General features: G+C 40.4%; 2 protein-coding genes and 1 long non-coding RNA gene across 4 annotated transcripts in view; 1 reads left to right on the forward strand and 2 right to left on the reverse strand.

The window, feature by feature from the left end:
- The window catches only part of RGS7BP (regulator of G protein signaling 7 binding protein), a 33,497-nt gene extending 29,452 nt beyond the window's left edge, over nucleotides 1-4,045 (reverse strand). For both annotated transcript variants that reach the window (XM_014881417.2, XM_088156093.1), the window contains exons 1-2: nucleotides 3,453-4,045; nucleotides 593-759 (exon numbers count right to left, since the gene is read on the reverse strand). In XM_014881417.2, the coding sequence (XP_014736903.1) occupies nucleotides 593-759; nucleotides 3,453-3,611 (326 nt within the window). In that variant the 5' untranslated portion in view covers nucleotides 3,612-4,045. The remainder of the gene's footprint in view (nucleotides 1-592; nucleotides 760-3,452) is intronic.
- LOC148219874 (uncharacterized) overlaps nucleotides 3,282-24,030 on the forward strand; it is a 99,608-nt gene continuing 78,859 nt past the window's right edge. Inside the window, exon 1 of the long non-coding RNA XR_015799270.1 lies at nucleotides 3,282-3,416. This is a non-coding gene — a long non-coding RNA (uncharacterized LOC148219874). The remainder of the gene's footprint in view (nucleotides 3,417-24,030) is intronic.
- The window catches only part of RNF180 (ring finger protein 180), a 107,998-nt gene continuing 91,164 nt past the window's right edge, over nucleotides 7,197-24,030 (reverse strand). The window contains exon 6 of the mRNA XM_088156086.1: nucleotides 7,197-11,833. Within this exon, the coding sequence (XP_088012212.1) occupies nucleotides 11,634-11,833 (200 nt within the window). The 3' untranslated portion in view covers nucleotides 7,197-11,633. The remainder of the gene's footprint in view (nucleotides 11,834-24,030) is intronic.

The raw sequence follows: 24,030 nt of genomic DNA on the forward strand, positions 1-24,030 counted from the left end.
ATGTGATAATACATTCTGTCACCATGGAAAGGAATGAACATAATGTAATACCAAAGAATAAATTAAAACATTACATGCTGGCAAAGCTTTCATTCTTATTTCAACACAAACAAGGGTTTAAAAACATGTAGAAGGTAAACAAAAGTTCTCAGACAAGTATTTGTATTTCCCCTTGCTCAATTTTAATTTAATTTTGGTATAATTTTGTTGAGTTTCTAGTTGAGCTGAGCTAGTTGTTTCTTAACTATTCAATTAGGTATACTCAGTAAAAACCTGGGCAGAAAGCTATTGCTATTTCACTCTTGAAGGGCAAGGCTTCCCCCTTGATCTGCAATGATACGCAGTAAAATCCTATTTGTCTTACATAAAAGCATCCAGTGAAATCAGAAGGGGATTTGGTAAGGGGACCAGGATTTGATCCAAAATCGTACTATCATAAGGATATAGACATTCTCCAAAATTGGTGGTCATACACCTCTACGCCTAAAATAGAAACACAAGTTAATGCTTTTCCTGAAAGTTTCCATTATGTAGTATTCAACAAAGATTTGCACATGAATACAGCTTTAATTAAACATAAGTTGCCTCCTACCCAGAAATTGCTGCTAGTTTTTGATGAGCCTGATAGGCCATCTCACATCCCCGAGTTCGAGTTTTGTGCAATTCCGCATGTAGAGAAGGACAGGTGACTGAGACATCCCCAATAGAAATGACCAGCTCCCGATAGAGAGCCACCTGGGTGTTGAACTCCTGGACAAGCTGAAAAACAAAAACGGTTTACATACATGAGAATTTTTAACTACATGGGTAAAAACAATCCATTTTTTAAATAACATGCCCAGTCTAGGGCTTGTTCCTGCTGCTCACAATTTCACAGCACACAGGATCAAGAGCACACGATTCAGTAAATGACTAGAGCCTCCATGGCAGCTGCTTCTTCTGTGAGCTATAAATGTTCATATATAGGAAAGTACTGTTTCTGCTTCTAGTATCTGAATGTGTTTGAGTTATTAGTATTAAATATTAATCAGACAAAAAAAAATCTGTTTTACTCATAGCATGAGGTTATTTTTTGCTATCATGAAAGGCAAAAATATCTCCAGAAATTATTGCCTTCGCTCCTGCTTCCTGATTAACAGCACATTCAGGGATTGGAATGCAGCACTTGCTTTTAAATTGGCAATTTTGCAAATTTATTTTGTAATGATTTCTCTTCTGTCTCTTTCCTTCAATCCAGGTTTCTGACTTAGAATTCATTTGCTGTTACTGGCTGAGAAGACGTACCAGATAGTCACTTTCCTGTTAAAATTCCAGAAAGCACCTTTTCTAAAGTACATGTGGGAAAAAAAAAACAAATGAGTAAATAAACACTACAACCTGTACAGAAATCCAATACCCAGCAGATATATACAGACGTTATTCGATAAATGGGTCATTTCAGAATGATGGAAAGATCATTATTGTTTAGTTCCACTGATCACATACTTTAAGGAAATTAAGCATTTGCTGTCTTCTAAAAGAATGCACAAAAGACCATTTGCTCCACATGGTGGCGGGGGTGGAAGGATTGGAGTAATAGAACAGAATATTTATTTATCGGTGTTTTGACCTCAATTTCCAAACTACATAAAAACAGACAAGAGTAATTGCTCATAATTCTGCAGTCGTCTTTACCACCAGAAGTTCAACACACCCCAACATAAAAACATGCTAAGAACCTGGAGTCTATCAGAGCTACCAGTTTTTAAAGTCAAGACCTCAAATTCCCATGCTCAGGAAATAAATGAGTTACTTCTGCAGTTTTACATTCATACCCTTCATGCAACCCACTGCAATTAACTGTATACCTGAGAATTGGTATCAAAAATAGTTTTGGCCATGCTTTCCCAAATTTCATTTAAAGAACAGCAAATAGGCTCCTCTGCTTCAGGAGCATCAAGTCAATCCAAGTGCATTTCAGTACATCTGCACCCTCCCACACCTATATCCCAAACAAACCTAAAAGCACACACCAAACAAAGTCATAGGCACAATATTTGCTGAATAAGTCTTCAACTCTTATCATTCTGTAGCTTAAGAGAATGCATGAAGGCAATGGAGAGGAAAAAATTGTACTATGTTGTGCCATAGTGTGATTATTCTGCACTAGGAAGAAAAGTGTTGCATCCTGCAATTGGTAACTGGTTGCACCAGATGCATTTTGCCAGTTCTCACTGGATATCGCTTGTTTAAACAGACTCATTCAGCTACCTTAGCACTGCCCAGGAAAACAAAACCACATATATGTTCCTGAATTGAGACAGAAAGCAAGAAAAAAACCACACTGATTTCACCTCCTGAATCCTACTGCAACTTGATAACCCACCTATAAAACGTATTTTATTTCTGATTAATTCTAAAAGTTAATTCTAAAAACTTATCTATAAGTAACCACATTATGGTACTGGGAATCAGAAAAAAGGCAGAACCCAGTAAGATCCACTTGTTGGGTATATTTATAGAGCTGCTGTGGCAGCTTTTGTTCCTCCATGCACTGGGAATTGCTCCCAGTCTTGAAGCATCAAAGTGGATAATCTGCCAGCACATTTTTCAGCACCAGAGGAAAAAAATTGCCGGAATCCAGCAGAATAGAAGTAGCAGCTCCATTTTCAATGCTACTAGACAGCTTTAGCCAGGTACGGATTTATCAAGAAAAGCAGCAGTGACTTCCTTTTTTTTCTACGTTTGTCAGTAGCTAGAGAGGCACTTTTGCGGCCCAGTGTCAGGCTGACTGTAGCTCAAAGAGCTTGAAAGGGGGCATATGGTGCTGATTTGGAGGAAAGTGTCAGAATCCAAACATTTTGAACATGACTGTGGAAAAAATCTCACAACAGAATATGACAGTCCATAAATAACACAGATGCAGGTGCTTCACACTTGCAACCAGCTACTCTGGGAAGATTAACAGGTATCATACATATCAGGAACAGAATTTCAGGGCCTCCCTGTGTCCTGATTTAGAAGGATATTAGGGCAAGCATGTGGTTGCTGCACAAGACAGCAAGTAGACAGTGCAGTGATTAATTGGAGGGAACTATTTACCCATTTAGGCTTCAGTGAGGCCAAGTCTGGGTACGGATTTGGACAGATCTACCAATAAGCACCTCCAGCTGCTTTGCTGTGTGTGTACTGGGGCGAGGACTCCTGCTCCCGCAGGACTGTCCAGGCGCCCGGCTCCGCTCCCTGTCCCGCAGCGGGCTCCTCGCAGGTCTCGTCTTCCCTCCCGGCTCCCGCTTTGGAACCGCGGCGAGTTGGGGCGCAAGGCAGCACCCCGGCGGAGACTGCGGGTTTCAAAACAGTGCAACTGCACGTGATAGGAATAGTCAAGGTGGCGGGAGGAGCGGCACTGCCGTCTGCGCCGAGAGAGCTCGGAAGAGGTAAAAAGCTACGGCAAACCCGCCCGGGGTACCCACCATCTTACAGTCGTCCAGGGTTCTCTGGGTCTGGTAGGCGCTATCGGAGCCGCTGCCCCGCCGTTCGCTGTCGCGGCCGTGCGGAGAGGTCCTGCTGCCCTGGAAGATGGAGGCGGCGGAGCGGGGGCGCTTCCTGCGCCCGCTCGGTGCAGCGCTCATGCACACGCATCCGCCGCGCGGAGCCGCCCGCGGGCGCGGGCAGCGCCTTCCCCGCCGCCGCCGCCGCCGCCGCCGCCCCGGGCACGGGTGCAGGCCCGCGCCGCTCGTCGCCTCGCCGGGCTGGAGCCGCGCCGCTCACGGCAGCGAGCGCGGCTACTGTGGGCGATAGCCTGGCGCCTGCGGGAGAGCCCGGGGAGCGCCCTGCAGCATCGCCTCCGCTACCGCGGGGAGAGGCAGAGGGGCTGGCGCCTGCCCTCTTTCAGCGGCATGTCAGTCCCCGCGGAATCGCCCCGCCGGTGGCATGCTCTGCCGTCCTCCCTCAGGCAGCCGGCGGGGAGGGGAGCGCGACCGTGCCCGGTGGGGAAGCACTCCCATGCAACGCCCGGTGCGCCCGGCGGGTAAGCCCGACCCGCCGCGTGTGGCCGGGCGCCCGCTGGGGGCGGTGCGGAAGGTCCGGAGGGGCCGGCGCCGTCAGCAGCGCCGCCCCCGCGGGGCGGGAGCGCCGCGCCCGCCGAGCCCCGAGCCCGCCCGCGCCGTGAGGGGCCGGGTCAGCGACGCGTCGGGCCGCTCTGGGCCGACCGCTGCCGCCCTCCTGGGAGGCGCCCGCCTCGCGTTTGCCGAAGCTGATACCGGTTTTCAAGAGGCGTGCTAAGGCATCACTTTTATTTTTAAAAAAGACTTGTTCCGCTGCTCAAGTTTTATCAAATTTAGTCAAATGTTGGAGGGCGTCCCAATACGAGTATGACACGAGAGACGCAAGTATGGTGGAGGATCTGGAGGGGAAGCCTTATGAGGAGCAGCTGAGGTTTGTTCAGCCTGGAGAAGAGACTGAGGGGAGACTCACTGTGGTCTTCAACATCCTTGAGAGGTGAAGCAAAGGAGCAGGTGCCAATCCCATCACTTTCAAAACCAGTGCCAGGACTTGAGGAAATGGCATGAAGCTGAGTCAGGGGAGGTTTTAGTTGCATATCAGAAAATTTTTCACCCAGAGGGTGGTGAGCACTGGAACAAGCTTGCCAGGGAAGTGTCACAGCACCAAGCCTGACAGAGTTCAAGATTGTTTCGACAACACTCCCATTCATGTGGTGGGATTCTTGGGGTGTCCTGCACAGGGCCAGGAGCAGATTCAGTGGTCCTGATAGGTCCCTTCCAACTCAGTATATTCTATGCTACTATGATTTGCTTTCTGCCTCCAAAAAACTTCATATTTTGGGGCTCTAACAAAATGTTTGGTGTGTGTGATGCAACAAGATTGTTAATTGTAGCAGAGATTAAAGAATAATTGAGTGGAGAAACTGCTCTGTGCACCAGCACAGTGCAGTTGCAGTTCACCAGGCTGATGCTCACCGTGCTCCCGGGCCATGGGCACCAGCCTTTCCAATGCAGAGGGCTGTGGGGCTGTGCTGGTTCTGTGTCTCTAGCTTCCTTCCCCGGGGGCCCTTGGGGATTGCACGGCCCCAGCACCAGCTGGCCTGAGCCAGCTTCAGGTTCTCCTGGTCCTGTTCTTCTCTGTACCCAGGGAGCTATGGCTGTTTAGCTCGCTTCTGGTATAATTGTATTTATTCAGGCCACCGAGTAAGAGCTTTTTGTGTTTTGGTAATATTCTTGAATCCAAAGCAACATCAAACACATCACACAGAGTAACCTAGTCTTGCCAGGGAGCTTGAATATGCCATGAATGGCACTTTGGCAGCTTGAGGAACTCTTTTCAGGCTGTGCTGAACATTACTGTAACACAGACAGCCTGATACCCACTTTAATCTGGATATGGCCTGTGAATCTACTTTGAAACTCTTTTTAGACTTTTCCTGCTCTTTTAAAAAAATGTAAGCTACTGGGTATGTGGTTGTATGGATGGATTTGCAGCACTTGCAAACGCTGTCATCACATTAGTTAAAACAAAAATGACCTTGTACTTGTAACTTTACCTTTGTAAACCTACTATTAGATTTTCAGCATTTAGTGCAGAAAAACATGCAGTTTGCTAGTCCTATTTTAAGAACATCACTTTCTTTTTCATAGTTAATTTAATTCTTTCATAGAAAATAAATGCACGAGATTATGCTTTGAGCGAGGACATCATACTGCTGCAATATAGAGAAAAGACATTTCCTAATGACAAGAAAAATATTTTTAATACCGGTAAAAAGCAAGATGAACAAATCCTCTCCTCACATCTATATAGGTAAGAAAGAATATATTTATAAAGGGAAATTAAATATAAAACTATGCCATACCAGTGCTAGTGTTTTATTTGTTGCTTAAGGATCATTTGTAGTCAAACAATGTAGTCCTTTTTCAGTCTATTTCTAGTCTTACTAAGAGCTACTGCCATAGCAGTAATGAAATAATGCTAGTAGTAAACCAAACAACAGTAACAATAAATCTATCAAAGAGTGCAGCATGTTTGCTTTTACGTTACCTGCCTTGGCTCAAGCTATCGTCCCTTGAAATCAGCACCAAAGTCCCACTGGCTTTTAAGAAAGATTATAATTTAGTTCCTGGTGATATATCTGCCCTATATGAAGCTGAGTCACAGCTGAGTTCCGTCAGTCAGCATCTGGAACAGTTCTGAAGTTTAATGACTTCACTTCACATGGTATATTCAATATATCCACATTTGGAAGTGGATATGGCGTTTTTTCTGTAATTTGTAAGATTCCATGTTTTCATAATTGTTCTGGCTGACCTCTGAAATCACCATGGAATTTGATGGCACTTCATCAGCATAACCCTGGGTTATGTTGGAGAACATGTGAGTGACAGGTACATGGAGTGACAGGTATCAGTTCAGTCTGGGATGCAATAAGAAAAAAAGATTTTTGTAGGCATCCCAGGAATGGGTATGGGGGAAAGAGCTCCAAACTAAGGCACCAAAAGCTATTGCAGGGTGGGCAGTGGAAGCAACAAGACTTGGTTTGAAAATATATATAACCAAGAAACAAAATGCTCTCTCTTGAAAGCGGAGGTGTATATATATGTTGAAAACTTTCCTGAAGAGAGAGACATGATTTTTTCTTCTTGTCTGAACTAGTGTTTCTGTCAGCTTTTCCTTACTCTAGCTTCATCTCCTGATGTTTAATGGACTGCAGAAAGCAGGGTCTTGTTGCTCCCTCCCATGGCATCCTCTCAAGACCACAGGCAGGTGACCCTGAGATAAGTTCAGAAAGCATATTGCAAGTTGCAGTCAAATTCTTTGCAGCTGTATAACTTAAAATGAACCAAAAGTATATATGTGGGCTTTCCTCTGCCTAGCCTGTATGTTAATCCCAAAAAAATCAACTGATTTTAACTTGTTTCTCTTGTTCCATTCAGTTGTAATCTTTGTCTGATTTATTGCTGTGGTTGTTGGCTTCTGATGATATTTATCAAGGGTGTGTAGAATGTAATGGACTAGATAAGTTATGAAAGAGATAAAGATTTTCTGAGAAATGTGAAGAGATGTAGGGAAAAAAGGGGAAAAGAGATATGTAAAATTTAGGAGGAAAAAAGGCCATTTCTTTAGATACAGACACATAGAGAGAAGAGGAAATCAAGAAGCAGGTACTGAAGAAAAAAGGAAGGTATTTCGACATGATCTTCGTTAAAAAGAAAATAAACTATAAGTTTAAATGTTAAATTGAAAATGAAAACAAAAAAAAATATAGACGTTTCCACATTTCTATAATGTATATATATTTTAAAAGAAATTGAACTAACTGTCTAAGTAAGTATGATACATTTTAAACAGAGCACAGATTTATACCCTGAAAATGCAGGATGAGATCAGTGTCTGGAGATAAAGTACTTGATTTTTGTACCAGGCTTCCTGTGGAGTAAAACTGTTTAACTATCACAAATAACAATGTAATAATGCTTTTGAAAATCACAACTTTAATGACCATTTCTTTTTCATAAATAATTTCGTAAGACTGGGAAGTTAGGGAAAGGAGTGCCACAAGAGGGACTATTCTATACTGATTACATAAAGTATTTTATATACCCAAAATGTCAGTCTTCCTGACTTCACAGATCCTCCAGCAGAGACAGCTCCCTGCGCCCTTTCTCTTCAGCCTGTGCTCAGTGCAACGCTTACCAAGTCAAAATACAAATTATTTTGTAGCAAAGATTGCATACATTAGTGCTTTTCAGAGTTTGCCAGTCTAATACCAAGATATAGAAAAATATAATATTGCGTTTCTTTAGAAGTCAATGTTTTGACTGCAGGTACATTTTGAATCCTAAAACAATTTGCATAGATACCCTTCAAATCAAAGAAACTTATCTGTGCTGAGGAATTTATAGTCAGTCAGTTCCACAAACACAGGCAGACTATCAGTTGAACTTGTAAAGAAGACATGAGCACTTTCCTAAGTTCTGTTGTCTTATAAGTCTCAATAATTTCCGAGTTTACTTAGGAAGCTAATGTCCACACAGAGTATTAGCAGCGGAGATGCTAAGGAAGAGCAAAACTTTTCTTGCTGTCAAGTTTTTTTAAAATGTAATCACTAGGGAAACTGTAGCTGTCAGCCCAGTACAGGCACATTGCTCTTGGTTAGGAATGTATGAAACAACATGCTTAAGCTAGCAGAAATGTAAAAAATAGCTAAGTCTGCTTTACTTGCCTTCTCTGTAAGTGCTGCAAAATATTGTTTGTAATATTTAAGTGATACCTTGGGGATTCTAGAAATTATTATGGTAAGATATTTCGCACTTAATAACGATTGCATTCTTTAAATCCGAGAATGAAAGAAATTCTTAATCAGATAAATCAGGTTATGCTCCCACCCTCTCTAGTTCCTTACCACAAATATTTACATATGTAATTCCAACATGAATTTACACAGAATTATCTGTGAGAACACTCAGGAACCAAGCAAACGAATTTTTTCAAATTTATTTGGATTTGCCCAACGAGGAATAACAAGGAAATCTAAGAAAATGGCCCACAGAATCAGATACCTTTTGCTTTCACCTCTGTATTTTTAAAAAACACAGTATCTTTACTAACATAATGTTAAAACCATCAGCACTTCTGTTATTAAGAGGGGGGAAGCCTTCTTTAAAAACCCTATCATTAGCACAGAAAATCTTCAAACTGCAGAAAGGAAGAATTATTTTTGAAATGAACAAGGTTAAGATGAGTTTCTCATTATCAAAGTATGAAAGCAAATTATTTACTTTTAGCTCTAATGTAATCAATGTGATAGAGAATGACTAAAAATAGTGTAGACAATGCAATAAATTAATACAATTTTGCCTTTATATTACCTATTATTTTATTATCATAAAAAATCTGACATAAAACAAAGCCACCCAAGAAATGTAAGATAAAAGAGACCACTGATAAATCTTCCTGTAAAAGTCTGTAAAAAGCCAAGAAAAAAATACCTTTAATGTCACAGAACACAAAGCCCAAAATTACTAAAAAATATGTATAAGAACTAACAATTAAAAGCTAAGTTTTATAATATTATTAAAATTCCTTATGAGTCACAATGCTCATGACAAATTTAATAAAAGACTGCAGAATAAAATATTTGAATAAAGTCTTACAATGAATCTGTACATTATTAATTGACTGGTGAAGATTAAACTCAAAGTAAAAGATTGCTATTATTAAAGCAGAATAGGAAGACCTATGAAAAAGAAAACACCATGGATTTGTGAGGAGCTGTTAGAGAGAGGACAAAGAAAATAGACCTTTAGCCAAATGGATGTTTAAGTAATTAAAGTCTTTAGATGTATCAGTGCTCTTCTACTTAGAAAATGCAATGTTTGGCATATAGTGGTTCAGAGAGTACTTGATGGATGCTTAAGAGAAATATGTGGGGTTTGTGTTTTTATATTAAATGTATTAACTGCAGTAATTTATGCATTCAGGGAACATATACTTAATTCAAAAAAACAAGTATGGTCTTTTGAGAATCTGAGAGTAATGCATAAATACCAAACCCAAGTGCTCTTCATCTTGCTTACAGGGACAAAGCCTGGATTAATCAGAGGCACTCTGCTGCATCTTCAGAAACATTATAACAAGTCCTGTACTTTATAAAAGTGGAAGAGATGGCAAAATTTGCCCTCATTGTCATGTCCATGACTGTTCCGTAGTGGTTACTAGAAATAAAAGGCCCATACAAAATCTCTGCTTTATTTAGTATACGAAATGGTTTTGCCACTGTCTGTACTGCCTCCTGGTCAAGCAGTCTCAGTGCTCAGGAATGGAACAGCACACAGCATAATCTATGCCAGCAAGAAGAATCTTACTCATAGGCTACATGTTTACATTTTAAAAATAAAGAGTATTTTTATAAAATTTTTACTGTTCTCTTTCAAGATTTTTAAAAGTAAGAGGCAAGTAACATTTAGAAAACAATGAATATTTTCAGATAACAAGGGCAAGTCAAGGATAGTAAAACTTTGCTACTGTATCTAAAGTAAATATAGCACAAGAATTGTGTTGTTATAAGGAATGTATGTCTCAGAGCAAGTGACCTAATAAAAGTCTGGACACTAAATCAGACTGGGTACTCAGGCTTAATAATTTTGACAAATTTCTCTTCATGTTATAAGAGGATGAGAATACAATTCAAAATAAGTAAACTCATTGGAAGCAGCACTACTCTGAAATCTTTCCTACTTGCAATCTTAATTTGGCCTTTTGAAACAGCCTTTATTGCCCAGTTTGTATTTCTGCTCCTCTGCCCTCCCTGATAACCATTCATTAGCTACATGTTAAAGCCCTACATAAGCTACATCTTGTAGCCCTACAAATGAACTTTTTTACATCAATTTAAGTTACTCTCTCATGTCTGTTACCTGGTTGGAAGAGTTTTTGAAATTATCATTACTCAACTTTGGAATTAATGGGTTATTGAAATGAACAGAAATGGATCACTTCCTTTTAAGAACCATCATGCGGACTGTTACATTGTAGGTTAAATACCCATTTGAAAGATTTATTTTAATAACCACATTTTCATAATTTCTTTAAATGAAAGCTTAGATCTCATGGGAAATGATTTTGTTTCCATGTAAGTGTCATTACAGCATGCCACCATGACTTAATCTACTTCTGGTACATGGTAAGTACAGCATAGTTCATTTTTATGTGAAAAAGCAGTTTGGACTGAATCAAATGATCAATGGAGATTCCAGGGGGGAAAGCTGGGCTTTTATTCTGCCTCAGAAGGTTTTTGGCCTTGTTGCTCTAAGTAACTGCACTGTAATCAAGACATTCTTGATAGGAATACATATTGCCAAATGCCTTTGTTGTACTTGTCCTTAATCAGTCATCAACCTTCTTCCATTAAGCTCATCAGCCTACAGTATTGACTTTTTTAAATTCATGGGTAAAATTTTCAACAGGCAGAACAAAACCTGTAATTGTCCTTGATGAATGCTGTGTATTTCTTAGAATCTGACTATGCATTGTGACAGACAAGGACAGTAATGAGGACCTGTCTTTTTTGTTTGCCTAACTTTTAAATATTTCATTATTCTTTCAAAAATCTGGAGAAAGTTAAAGAGACAATGAAGGTGTTGCCTGGTGTTATTCCAATGACATTCACTTGAAGCAGGGAAACTTAAGGAAACTTTTAAGGAAAACTAGAATTGAATAAACTGGGGGATCTCAGAAAAACAGAATATGAAAATAAAATAAAATTTTAAAAACCTCAAGCCCAGCCAACCAACCAAAAACTCCCAAACCACCAACAACAAAACAACCCACCCAATCCAAAATAAACAAAACAACCCAAACCATACATATCATCCATGTGAAAGCAAATGAAAGATTCCCTCTATGTCCCTCTCCACATTATATTAGTATGGTGGAATGGTGGCTTCTCAGAAAGTACTCTCCAGAATTTCCAGTTCTGTTGCTTCATTATAATTCTGCAAACTTGACTCCATTGAAGATTGCTTTAATTTTATTTCTATCTCTTATGTAGAAAGGATGGTAATCATTATTGTGATGTGCTGGTTTGCTGGTGTAGGCTTCCAGATTTACCTTGTTGGTTGGTTATTGAGGTGTGGAGAAATTCATAATAAGAAAAGTGTCCTCCTTGTGGTTGCAGGTGCATTGCTTGGAACCTGCAAAACATGTGGATGAAGGCTCTGCCTGGCAACTTCCTTCTCCTCTAATCCTTTCTCCTCCTTTCTTCTTTGCAGATGATGGAAACAAGAAGAGCCGTTTCTAATAATTCTTTCTTGGTCTTTGTATGATAATGAATTAAACATCCCTATAAGAATAAAAAAATATTAAACACAAGTATAAATTCAGAAGAGGTAGAGTTTAGGGAGACATACTCACTGAGACAAATGTTTCTGACAATGTATTTCAAAGGAGAAAAAAGAAAAAGCATCTTAATGAATTTTCCTTAGATTGAGAAAAGGACATAGCATGTGGGAGGACCTGAATGGATTCAGAAAGATATAGCACATTCTTTTCTTGAAATATGCTTTTAAAATTCTCAATGAGACTGATGTGCTGTCAGTAAAGAGCTAAAGATCTGAGAATGTATGACTATTCTCCTAAAAATATAGGGCTGAATTACTGTATAGAAGCAAAGAATTAAGTGCTTGGTTCCAATGTTGTTTTATGGACTTGAATTTTCTTCTTGTCTTTTTTTCCTGTTCTTTTTAACTTTATCCTATTGTTTCTTTGCTTTATGTTCTTCACAGTTTATGTCATATATTTTTAATTGGCCCATTTTCTTCTTCTGCTTTTTCTCGTAGTCTCACATTATCCTTCTAGTCAATGTTTTGTACTTACTTTTCTGGTTTTGTTTCTCATTCATTTCTCTGTTGTCCGTATTCACATTTGTTCTTCTGTGTGATCAAAGAATGGTGTTGTATTTTGTCCTTCTAAACAACAAGTGAAACTATAGTTTTGAGGTTAGCATGTCAGACCTCCAAATATGACCCAAATTCAAAGCTTACCCTACATAGGCTAAAACTTATTATGAGAGAGATTTAGTATACAAATGAACTTCAAAAGTTACATAAAAATTCATATATAGACCCAGAATACACTACATGATAGACTTATAGGGACAGAACCCTAGTTCTGTCTTTGTTCACCACAAGTAACCATAGAGGACTGGAGAAATCCTGTGAAATATATGCTACGTATATATAGGATTTTTATAATATAGATTAATATTTGCCTGTGTATTATTTCTTCCTCTTGTCTCTGGAGAGGGCTACAGTTAAGGGAGGAAAAACAGTTAAGGGAGTGCAAACAATAGCTCCATATGTAATCGTGGGTTACTCTTAACATGAGGCTAATGTGAGTGGAGTTCAGCAGATGCCTGCTGAGAGTCCAGCTCTCAGTGTTCACTGTTTTCCATGCTCCCCAGATGGTGGTATTGGGAATATACTTATTAATTTAGATGGCACAAATGTGAAAGGACAGCTGCTGGAACTCAGCTGAGAATTCTGACAAATTGAAGATGCCATCTTCTAAAAAGTTGTGAAATCTTCTAAGGAAATATGTTAGTTGCTGCACTTTAGTAGAAGTTATCTACCATGGGGTAGGTAACACCCTGCAGAAAAAGAGCAAATTCATATTTTCCCTGTAGCCTTTTTCTATTTTCCCTTCCCTTTCTATTCATAGAACACCTACTATTGACATTTGAAAGAGACTGTAGTGTTCTAAACATTGTTCATCTGCTTTGTTTGTAAATATTTTCAGTTATTTTGAGGAAATGCCAAATGAAAACTTTACCAAAACCTCAATCAAAAGGAGGCTTGAAGTGTAGATATGAAGCATGAAGAGTATGACAAATGGCCCTGGTGGGGTTTTTTTTGTTGTTTTTCTTGTAGACTTGCAATAGATACAAATATCTATAAAAAGTTTGATTCCCTGAATCCACTTACTGGTTTTAGATTCCCTGAATGCACTTACTGGTTTTAAAAGTGATTGCTTAAATTAATCAGCTCTATGTGTAGCAATAGTACATGATTCCTGCAGATGTACTTCCCATTTGCTGTCTTTAGTAAGGAAATCTAAGTTGAATTTCATAATACCTGTGGTTTGCTTCTTTATTCCAGGTTTGTGGCTTCATCTGTGGCTTTCTATCTATAAGTTGTCTCAGACATAACCTTACATTCTTACCTTTAATACAGCCTGTGGTAATTTCTTTGTCAATACAGCCTAATTACTTCATGTGATGGGTAGAAAAATTCTGTTTTTAACTAATGGCCTCTCAAAATAGCCCTTGTCACAGCAGGGCAAGCATACACTTTGTACAGTAGCAGCATCTTGGTAGGACTTCCAGTCCTCAGGAACAATTACTTCAGGGAAGAGTAAATCCAAGACCATTTTAATCTATGTAAGATTTTTGGTTTGGTCTACAATCTTTGAAATTAGCAAGCAAACCATATAAAACGTGCTTTTGTAAAGAAATACTTTTTAATAAACAGAGTAATTAAGTCTTAGTTGAAACAGATTTTGCTTTTATTGTAGGCAGAAAGTGTTCAGATTCCCAAATGAGATTGTGACAAATAATAACCAACAGAACTGTCTGTTGAGAACAGCAGTGCAGTAACCCAGGAAATTATAAAACACAAGTTAGTTTGTTTGGCAATGACATATATAAGTAAACCAAAAGCCCTTTAGAGTTGCTAAACACAAAAGAAATCTGAAGAGCCAAAAAGGGAAAGCAAAAGTATGTCAAGGATTTATCTTACCGCATTTTTTGTTTTGCTGTGTTTCCAGACATACGTGGATTTAGTTGGGTGGAAGGATGACATTTAGTAATTTTTCAGTTCCTACTATTTTTGCTTAGTCTTTTGCAAAGCTCAGAGGCTAGTTAATTTTTAAGAAGTAAATTTAATTCCTTACAATAATTTTGTTTTCTGCTCTTGTTTTACATATATTCCAAAGCATCACACATGAAAACATAATATTTTTTAAAGAAAGGTACTGGAAGCGGTTGTATCCATAAAAATCTGTGTACTTATGGTTCATTTTCATAGTAAATAGTAATTCTGCTAATACTAGTATTGTTTAAAGTTTAGTAAGTATATTGAGTTTCTGTCTTCAGCAATTATATCCTCTCCTGAAGCAGCTTAGCATCCAGAACCTTCTAGGATAATTCACTGAAAATGAACCTTTGCAGATAGTACACCAGGATTCCAGTAACTGCTCTGAAAGGCCACTTAAAGCTGCTTTATGTAGGCTTCTGTAACATACACAGATTTAAGAATACTGTGGCCAGTATTTCTTACGCCTGCTGTTGTGTTGAGTGCGATGGCACAGTGTCTGAGACAGAAGAGCCTACACTCTGTAACCCGTGTGACAAAAAGCCTTTATTCATTTCCGACCTCACTTTATATACCCCTTTCAATGTTCCCGGGTAAGCGCCTGTGATTGGCTCACAGGTCAGGCTGCCCAGCCCTCTGACCAATAGCTCTCTGTGGCCAGGGCTGGAGCTCATTGGATTAAATCCTTGTCTGTCTCCAGTTCTGTCCTATCTCTGTTCTTTGGGGGCCTGCCTTTTAAACCAGACTGCTCCTCCTATTTGTGGTCAGATTAACTGCCCGGTACAAGGCAGCTTGTGCTGTGACAATTTCCCGTTTCCTTTTTATTAATTTGAAGAAAAATTTTGTAACACAAATGTGTAGCTTGTTCTCTGTAATCTTGCTTGCAAGGGCCCTTTTGCATGCAAGATGACATTGACAGCATAAATTCAATTGGAATGGGGTTTTTTACTTAGCTTAATAAATTTGGGTTTTTCGGATGGTGATGAGTTCCACATACCAGATGCTGTAGTGCTTATGTTCAGGAGCAGTCAGGTGAATTTAGCACCTTTCGGTTTCACATATAACAATTTAACTGCTTAACACAGAAATATAACTTAACTCTATAACCATCAAACTTTAAACTTTTCTTTTGAAATTATAACTTAATATAACATTCCATTTTAGAACTGTGCAAAATTCCAACATAACAAAACAATTTGTAAACAGTAAAATATTTTGTAAACAAAAAACTCTGTTATTTCAGTCTCTTATAACTTTGTGAAGTAGGTACAATTTCTGTCATTTACTTTCTCAACCAATGATACATGAGCTTTTAAGGTCTAATAGATGAACTGGGATTTTACTCGGGTACTTTGCCTGCTTAACAGGCTGGCTGGGTTTCAAATAGTATCTTTTAGAAAAGTTGCAATACTTACTGCCATAATTCCTTAAAATTTAAATTTTTGTTATTGAATTTTATAAGCTTAGTATTCCAAATTATTGATGTGCTTGATGTATCATTGGAGTTGTGGTGGGTTTTTTTAGAAAAGTGTTAACATAATTTTTAGCTTGACATGTTACAATGGTTAATAACTGCAATGTTAAAATTCAACATTAAACAAGAACCACTTAGTTACAAATCATTAACTTTTTTTTTAAACAAGAAACCATTTAACTTAAAACCAATTTAAATAAGAACATATGTATTTCTTTTATTCCTTATTCCCATTTCTTTGTTTCATTTAAAAAACAACACACCATTCAACTTAAAACTGTTTCAATTAAAAACATGTTTCTATCTATCCTTTCTCCCCCTTTTTTTGTTTTTAAAATTTAGAACAAGAAACAAAACATACACCTTTAAATTATTTTTATGTGGTGAGAATTATAATTATTGATATGTTACAATCCAATTTTAGTGTTTAATACTGTTGAGGATTTTTCCTTAAACTATAACTTCGGAGAATCTTCTCCAGATAAGATTCCTTCATATTTATCCCAAAAGAAAAGTTTTAGCTTTAGCAAGGCTAAATTAGATAAATAAAATTATTTCTTTCCATTTTAAACTCCGAAATATCTGGATTTTATAATTTTTTCTGCTTGTCATTCAAATTCTAATTTGGCCACAATTGAAATAGACTGAGAAGGCTTTGATGATACACATTTCCTTTTGCTTAGTTAAAATCTCAACGTGGCCAGAGTTGAAACTTTAGACTAGGCAAAATTTTCTAGGATATTTTAAAACAAACTTTTAATAAATTTTAAACATTGTAAACTGAAGTGACAAGAGGTAGGTACTTTAGAAATTTTGCAACTGTGATTTGCCAATGAAATACTTCTTACTAAACTGATCCATAGAGATCTGTTTTGTTGAACTTAGAGTAAGCAAGATTTTCAATTCTCAGGATAGCTGATTGAGTATGATGCTATTGCAACATATATGAATAAAGTCAGCAAACATTCTACTGTGAACTTCAATACACACTTAAAAATTTGTAGACTATACTTGCTTGCAACTTTGATAAAATACTTTTTTAGCAACTGTAAGAAAATAGGTTAACAAGGCAAATATTAACTTAGGAAAACTTGCAAGATATGCAGGCTTTGTCAAAGTCAAATTGGAGGTGGATGAAACAGTTGTTGAGCTCTGCTGAAAGTGAACATTGCTGTTTGCATTGCTTCGGTTGGTGTAGTTAAGTTTTCTAATCTTCATTTTTACTGATTTGGTTTTTCCACCTTGAATACAAGGTGAATTGACGCCACCTTGTCCTCGAGCCTTCTTCTGTAAGGCAGGTTTTTTGGGACAGTTCGCTTTCATGTGGCTTTGCTGTCTCTGACTGAAGTGATGTGCTCTCAGCTTTACTGCAGCTGCAATAGAAGTAACTAGCATTTCCATGTTATGTGATGCAGTTCCAACCTTAGCACATGCATTAATCATTTCTCCTAAGGATGGATTTTCTTTGGGCAATGCATTTATGAGTTTTCTACAGTCCTCATTTGCATTTTCTCATGCTAATTGTAACAATACTTGATTTTTTGCATCATTATTACCTACTTGTTTTTCTATGATATCTTGCAATCATTCTGTGAACTGTATATATAGTTCATTTGGGCTTTGTTTTATGTTTCTATATCCTTGGGTTGGCACAGACATGTTTGTAACCTTATTTAGGGCTCATATCCCCGATCCTTTTGCTTGGTTTAATATTGCAGAATTTAAGCGTGCTTGGGTTTGAGGATCCTCCATGGGACGTATTCCCATTAGTTGGGGGACCCCCACCCCAAAGCACGGATCTTGCTGTGATAATCTCGAGTTTTGTAACTCTTGCTCCTCTGCATATATTCTCCAGGTTGATTCAAATATCATGTATTGTAGTGGAGTACAGAGTAATTTTGCAATTTGCTTTATATCATATGGGGTTAGTACACTAGAAGTTATAAATTGAAGCAATTTTGCAACAGCCGGGGATCCAAACCCATGTTTAGTAGCCATTTGGTGTGGCTCTAAAGGATTTTCCAGTTAAAGGGTACATATTGGTTAAGTGTCATCCCATTACTAACTGGGAAATCTTCAACTGTTTCCTCTCCTTGTTGCCAGTTTCCTGGTGCTGGTGAATACACTGGCACAGAAATCAATGCAGCTGTTGCTATATCCCCACACCCTATCACCCTTTGTTTTACCTCTAAGCAGAAGGTTACCAGGTCTTTAATAGGGATGGTTTCTGTTTGCAGCATCAGTGGGGCTGGAGCTGCTATTTGGAGGAAAGTAGCCGGAGAGCTTGTGTCCTATTCCTGGGTGTCTTGGCTGCTTTTCTGTGCAGTGACTTCTTGGAGCTGTCCCATGCTTGGCTTCTGATGTGAAGAAGCTGTGGGTGCTGCAGGATCGGGGCTGAACTTCGGTTCTGGAGTGGTTTTCAGGGCTTTGGCGTTGGTATCTCTTGGTCCCAAGGCACTTCCGGGTTTGTCGTGTGTTGCTCCTTGTGTGATGTCATCACGGCACGCCTCTTCCTGGGGGTCGGCGGGGGTCTCCATGACACTTCGGGCGGCGGCAGATTCTCTTGCCGGGGCAAAGACACGCCCTGCAAAGGCTGGGTTGGGGCTGCAACCCCTCCCCCCCGAGGCAGGGTTTCTTGGGGCCGATGCACACCTGCTCGGGGCTGGCCCTGGGTTGGGACCCTGCCTTCTTGAGGCTGGACCAAGACCGTGGGAACCACCCACCAAGGCTGGGTCGAAAGAGGTGGAACCTCCCACCAAGGCGTGGTCGGAGTGGGAGGCATGTCCCACCAGGGCTGGGCTAGGGGCAGAGCTGCACCCCACGAGCCAGACTGGGTTTGTTTTCTCCCGCCTGTGACCACGTGGTCACCACCACCTTGGGATTCTTCCCGGACCTCTGCCACAGCCACGAGGTCGCCGCCATCTTGGGGTTTTTCCCAGACCTCTCCCGCAGCAGTTTGGGGTGGATTTAAGGTCTCTGAGCTGGCAGCTGAGGAATTGCCAGCCAGTAAAGTCTCTCTGCATGGAGTAAGTACTTTTTCTTCCATGCTGTCGCTAGATAAATCAGCTTTTATCTCTTTTATCAACTTTAAGATAGTTTTCCAAGGTTTTAAAGCTTTAATTGCATTTTTATCATTTTTTAATGCAGCATTTAGTATTTCTTCTCCAATTTTAGTCCAATAGTCTATATCTAGTGCAATTTCAACTTTTAGTTCCAATTCTTTCTCCTCTGTCCATAGTATTAAATCAAAGAGCGATTCCTTTTCATATTTAATTTCCCACTCCTCTAAGAACTCTATCCATACCTGAATCACTGGGTGCATGTTTGTAGAAAAGGTGCTTCCCATGATTTTCTTTTAGCTTTTCGGCTGAAGTTTTTCTCATCTCTAGGACATTCCTGGCTCTGGTCAGTTCTCCCCGCCTCTCTTTTTGGGTGTCTTCTCGTCTCTGGGACGTTTTCCTGACTCTGGCCAGCACTTCCCTGCCTCTGGGGCAGCACCTGTCTCTAGGACGGCCCTGGCTTTTGGCCAGCACTTTTCCCGCCTCTGAGGCATCTTTCCTGTCTCTAGAATGGCCCTGTCTCCCCCACTCGCGGTGGGGTGGCTATGTCGGATCACGTTGGGACTCACCAAATGTTGAGTGTGACGGCGCAGTGTCTGAGACAGAAGAGCCTACACTCTGTAACCCGTGTGACAAAAAGCCTTTATTCATTTCCGATCTCACTTTATATACCCCTTTCAATGTTCCCGGGTAAGCGCCTGTGATTGGCTCACAGGTCAGGCTGCCCAGCCCTCTGACCAATAGCTCTCTGCAGCCAGGGCTGGAGCTCATTGGATTAAATCCTTGTCTGTCTCCAGTTCTGTCCTATCTCTGTTCTTTGGGGGCCTGCCTTTTAAGCCAGGCTGCTCCTCCTATTTGTGGTCAGATTAACTGCCTAGTACAAGCCAGCTTGCACTGTGACACTGTTGTACTGTTTTATGGGGACTTTTGTAGGCTACTGAGAATTAGTTTTTCCCTCCATATTATTTAATGTTTGGTACAGAAATAGTATCTTACTAAGCTGACATTTTTTTACCTTGGTCTTCTGTCTGAACATGAAATATAAGCTTTTTTTCTTCTTAACAAACATTGCTCCTATAAGGTTGATTTATAATTGTTTTTACTTAGATTCTTTGTGAACTTAAATAGATGTACAAGTGTCCTTTACAGTTGTGTATCTAGAATAGTTTCAAAAATAAATTAAATTGATTCAACTTTTCTTGTTATAATAGATTGGCTAAACCTGCCGATGTGTTTATATTAAGGACAAGGTGAAATGTATGTTTTCTCAATCTGTAGCTCATGGTAAACTATACATTGTTGGGACTTTGGATTTTTCCTTCTGTTTCTTTGTCTCATAGAATTTTGTCTCACCTGTCATTAAGAAATCATAATGACAGATATTTAGGAGAGACAAAGTTTCCACTGGAAGGGTGTGGCTGGTTACTCTCTTAGCTGAGGGGTTTCTGTTGGAGAGATATGGCGAGAATTGGGATGGGAAAAGGGGCTAGGCACAGTTCCTAGATCGATCTCTTGCTCTCTCGGGCACAGACAGGGACAGTCGAGCTGCTGCTTGGGGGAACTCGCTGCTGCCACTGTCGGAGCCCAGCCCTGCCCTGCTGCTTGTGCTGTGGGTGAGCGTTTGCTCGTGAGAGCAGCCACTGAACTGGGACCTTTCCTGGCACCCTGCCGCACTAAAATAAAAGGCTCCTTCGCGACCTGCTGGGGCGCCTCAGCGCCGATCCTGAGATCCCGAGCCCCTCTCCCCTGGCAGGGAGCCTCTCCCTGCCGTGTTCGCAGCCGGGCTGTCTCTGTCCACTTCCCCTGCCACTGCTCCGCGTTTTTCAGTTCACTGTAGCCACACGCCCTTTGCCTGCCGGGATGCTCTGTGGTTCCAGTTAAGCTGCGGAGTTTCGGCCGCCTCTTGCTCGCTCTCCCGGGCGAGCCCGCCCTGCCGTTCCCGCTGCAGCTCCTTTCGCTGTCCGGAGGGGCACCGGGATCGGCCGCCACCGGGGGTTTGTGAAGGATCAAACCCCGTCCCGTCGCTGCCGCCGGCTGCGTCCGCCATCACGGCGTGAGGGAACCAGCGCCCCCTGCAGGCCGGGGAGTCCCGGCAGCGCCCCTGCCGGCCGGCAGCGGAAGTGCAGCCGAGGGGCAGCGCTGGGCCCGGGTTGGGCCGGCGCTCCCGGGCGGTAACGGCGCTCGGCTCGTTTGTCTGCCTTGGCACACACGGACACTAAGCCAGTGTGTAAAGTCACAGAGCTGTCACTGCTTCGCCCAGCTCTTTGCCTGAAAGCCCCTCAATGTCAAAGTTAGAATGATTCGGAGGGAAGGGGTTCATATTCTCCAGTTCAAGGGACATTCTCACTTCCCTTGGCAGACACCTATCTTTCAAACCAAGACATATATAAAAGAAGCATTGGCTGAAATGTACAGTTATTTGTATTCACTTTAAAAAGTTATTTTCTTAACTTAACTTTAGGAAACAATTAATTTGATTTTAGCAATGGGTATTCTGGAAGAATATATACAAAATGTCCAGGCTTCTTCCACAATGTATGTGTCAGATTTACTTTGGAACCATTAGGTCACAGAGCAGTCACAAAAAATGCCACAAACCCCAAACTTATATGGAACAGTATAAAAAACAGGTTAACAAGCTAGATAGGGTTGCTACTATAACTAAATTAACCTAAACTATACAGGACATAACAAAGACATTTTCAAAACTTAAAACAGAAAGGGCAGAGCTTATCACAATTTATGACACAAATAAGTGTCAAAAAGATTAATGGAGCAGGCATTATGGAAAGAAATTTCTAGGATAAAAGAACCCCCCACAACTTCCCAACTTTTGTTCATTCCTTAAGTTTGATTTCCAAAGAACTAGCATTCTGGTAAATGCAGAAAAATATTTTTATATACATTCAGTGATCACTGAGTATACTCTGAAACTTCATGTGGGTATGGTTTTCGTAATGATTTGTTTTAAAAAAGAATGAACAGCAAATAATAATTAGGGGTTTGTTTTGTTTTGTTTTGATCAGCTGTTTTCAATGTCCATATCAGTAATACCAGGACATGCTCCCCTGGGAAGTGGTCACAGCATCAAGCCTGACACTTAAAGAAGTGTTTCAACAATGCTGCCAGGCATAGGCATGACTCTTGGCATGTCCTGTTTCAGGGTCAGGAGTTGGACTCAGTTATCCTGATGGATTCCTTCCAACTGGGCCAGGAAGCAGCTCTGTTTTCTTGGATATAGAGTTTTACAAGAGCTGCATCTTGACTTCATATCTGAGCATGAATTTAGAGGGTGGGAAGCTGTAAGTACGCTCTCCTATATTCTGTATTATTCTAGTTGCAATTAAATATACTGTGTTATCATTGTAGTCTTGGGATTCTCCTGCTTTTTTAAAAATGCAGTTTACATTTATTTTTAGCAGGAATTTTTGAATTAGTTTGCCTTTCTGTCTTTGAATGAGATTTATACTTTATCCTAATACAACTTGACTTATTTCAGTAAACTTAGACCACAGAGGAATGTAGTCTATTTTTTATGTATTTGTTTCAGTTTAATTCATAATGGAATGTTGCTCTAGTGGATCTATGAATTGATAAAAACCATAGAATATCCTGAGCTGGAAGGGGATCACAAGATCTCACAATGCTCACTGAGTCCGGTTCCTCACCTTGCATAAAACAACCCCAGAAATCACACCATGTTTGATCATGCCTGAGAGCCTTGTCCAAATGCTTCTTAAACTCTGGCAGGTTTCGTGCTGTGACCACTTCCCTGAGAAGCCTGTTCCAGTGCCTGAACATCCCCTGGATGAAGAGCCTTTTCCTGATATCTAATCTAAACCTCTAATCTAAAACCTCCCCTAATCTAAACACAGCTTGGTGGCATTTCCTTGGGTTCTGTCACTGCTCACCAGAGATGAGAGATCACTGCCTGCCCCTCCTCATGATGAAGCTGTGATTGCAATGGGGTCTCCCCTCAGTCCCCTCCAGGCTGAACAGACCAAGTGACCTCAGCCACTCCTCACACGGTTTCCCCTCCAGGCCCTTCACTGTCTTCATGCCCTCCACTGGACACTGTCTAGTCCTGTCCTTCTTACTCTGCAGCACCCAGAGCTGCCCCCAGCACTGGAGGTGAGGCTGTCCCAGAGCAGAGCACAGCAGGACAATCCCCTCCCTTGCCTGGCTGCTGATGCTGTCCCTGATGGCCCCAGGACACGCTTGGCCCTCCTGGCTGCCAGGGCACTGCTGGCTCAAGTTCAACTTGCCATGGACCAGAACCCCAGGTACTTTCCATGGCACTGCTCTCCAGCCTCTCATTCCCATCTGTCTGTACATCCAGGGCTGTCCCATCCCAGGGGCATGACTTGGTCCATGTCCTTGGTAAACTTCATGTGGTTTGTGATTGCCCAGCCAGTATCACACCATCAAACTTAGTCTTAAGCTCAGCTATGAAAATGGGATTTAGAAATCTTGCAATTTATATAGTTTGATTCTAAAATATTACTTTATCTATGTCATATATGAAAGCAGATAGTAAAAAACCAGTATCCTTTCTATTATTTGATGACTTCTTGAGAGAATTTCTTGATAAGAGGATATGAATTATGTGGCATAGGAGTTATATGGATAGTATATAAATTAATAAGAGGACATTTATTCTTGACAGCTACTCATTAAACAGGTGGACATTGTTATTTGGCAGAGTGCAAGAATGCAGCATCCAACAACATTCTGTTTTATGGATGTTAGGACTTCCTAATTGACAGATTAACATTTATAAGGATTTCTTTTATTATTATGTATTAGTAGTACATACTCCAGTCCCTAGACCTTTTTACTTGAATTACCTATGTAGTTATTGCTCTTGAGTTTCATTGTGCATTCTTACTGTGAATAAACTATTTATTACTAAGTAATACCTTAAAATAATCTAATTTCTCTGATATGCAGCACTCATACCATTTGCAGTCAGCCATAGGTACATTCCTATAAGGCCTATGTCTAAAACATACTGTAGTAGTATGTCAAATGTTCTATTCAGAGAAGACATCTCTCAGGGATATTAGATACTCTCAGAGGGGACTCTGGAGAACACAAGACAATTTAAATTAGATCATTTGTACTCAAAAGGGATGTT

This window comes from Sturnus vulgaris, chromosome Z, assembly GCF_052056855.1.
Source record: "Sturnus vulgaris isolate bStuVul1 chromosome Z, bStuVul1.hap1, whole genome shotgun sequence".
In the NCBI taxonomy this organism is placed as follows: Eukaryota; Metazoa; Chordata; class Aves; order Passeriformes; family Sturnidae; genus Sturnus; species Sturnus vulgaris.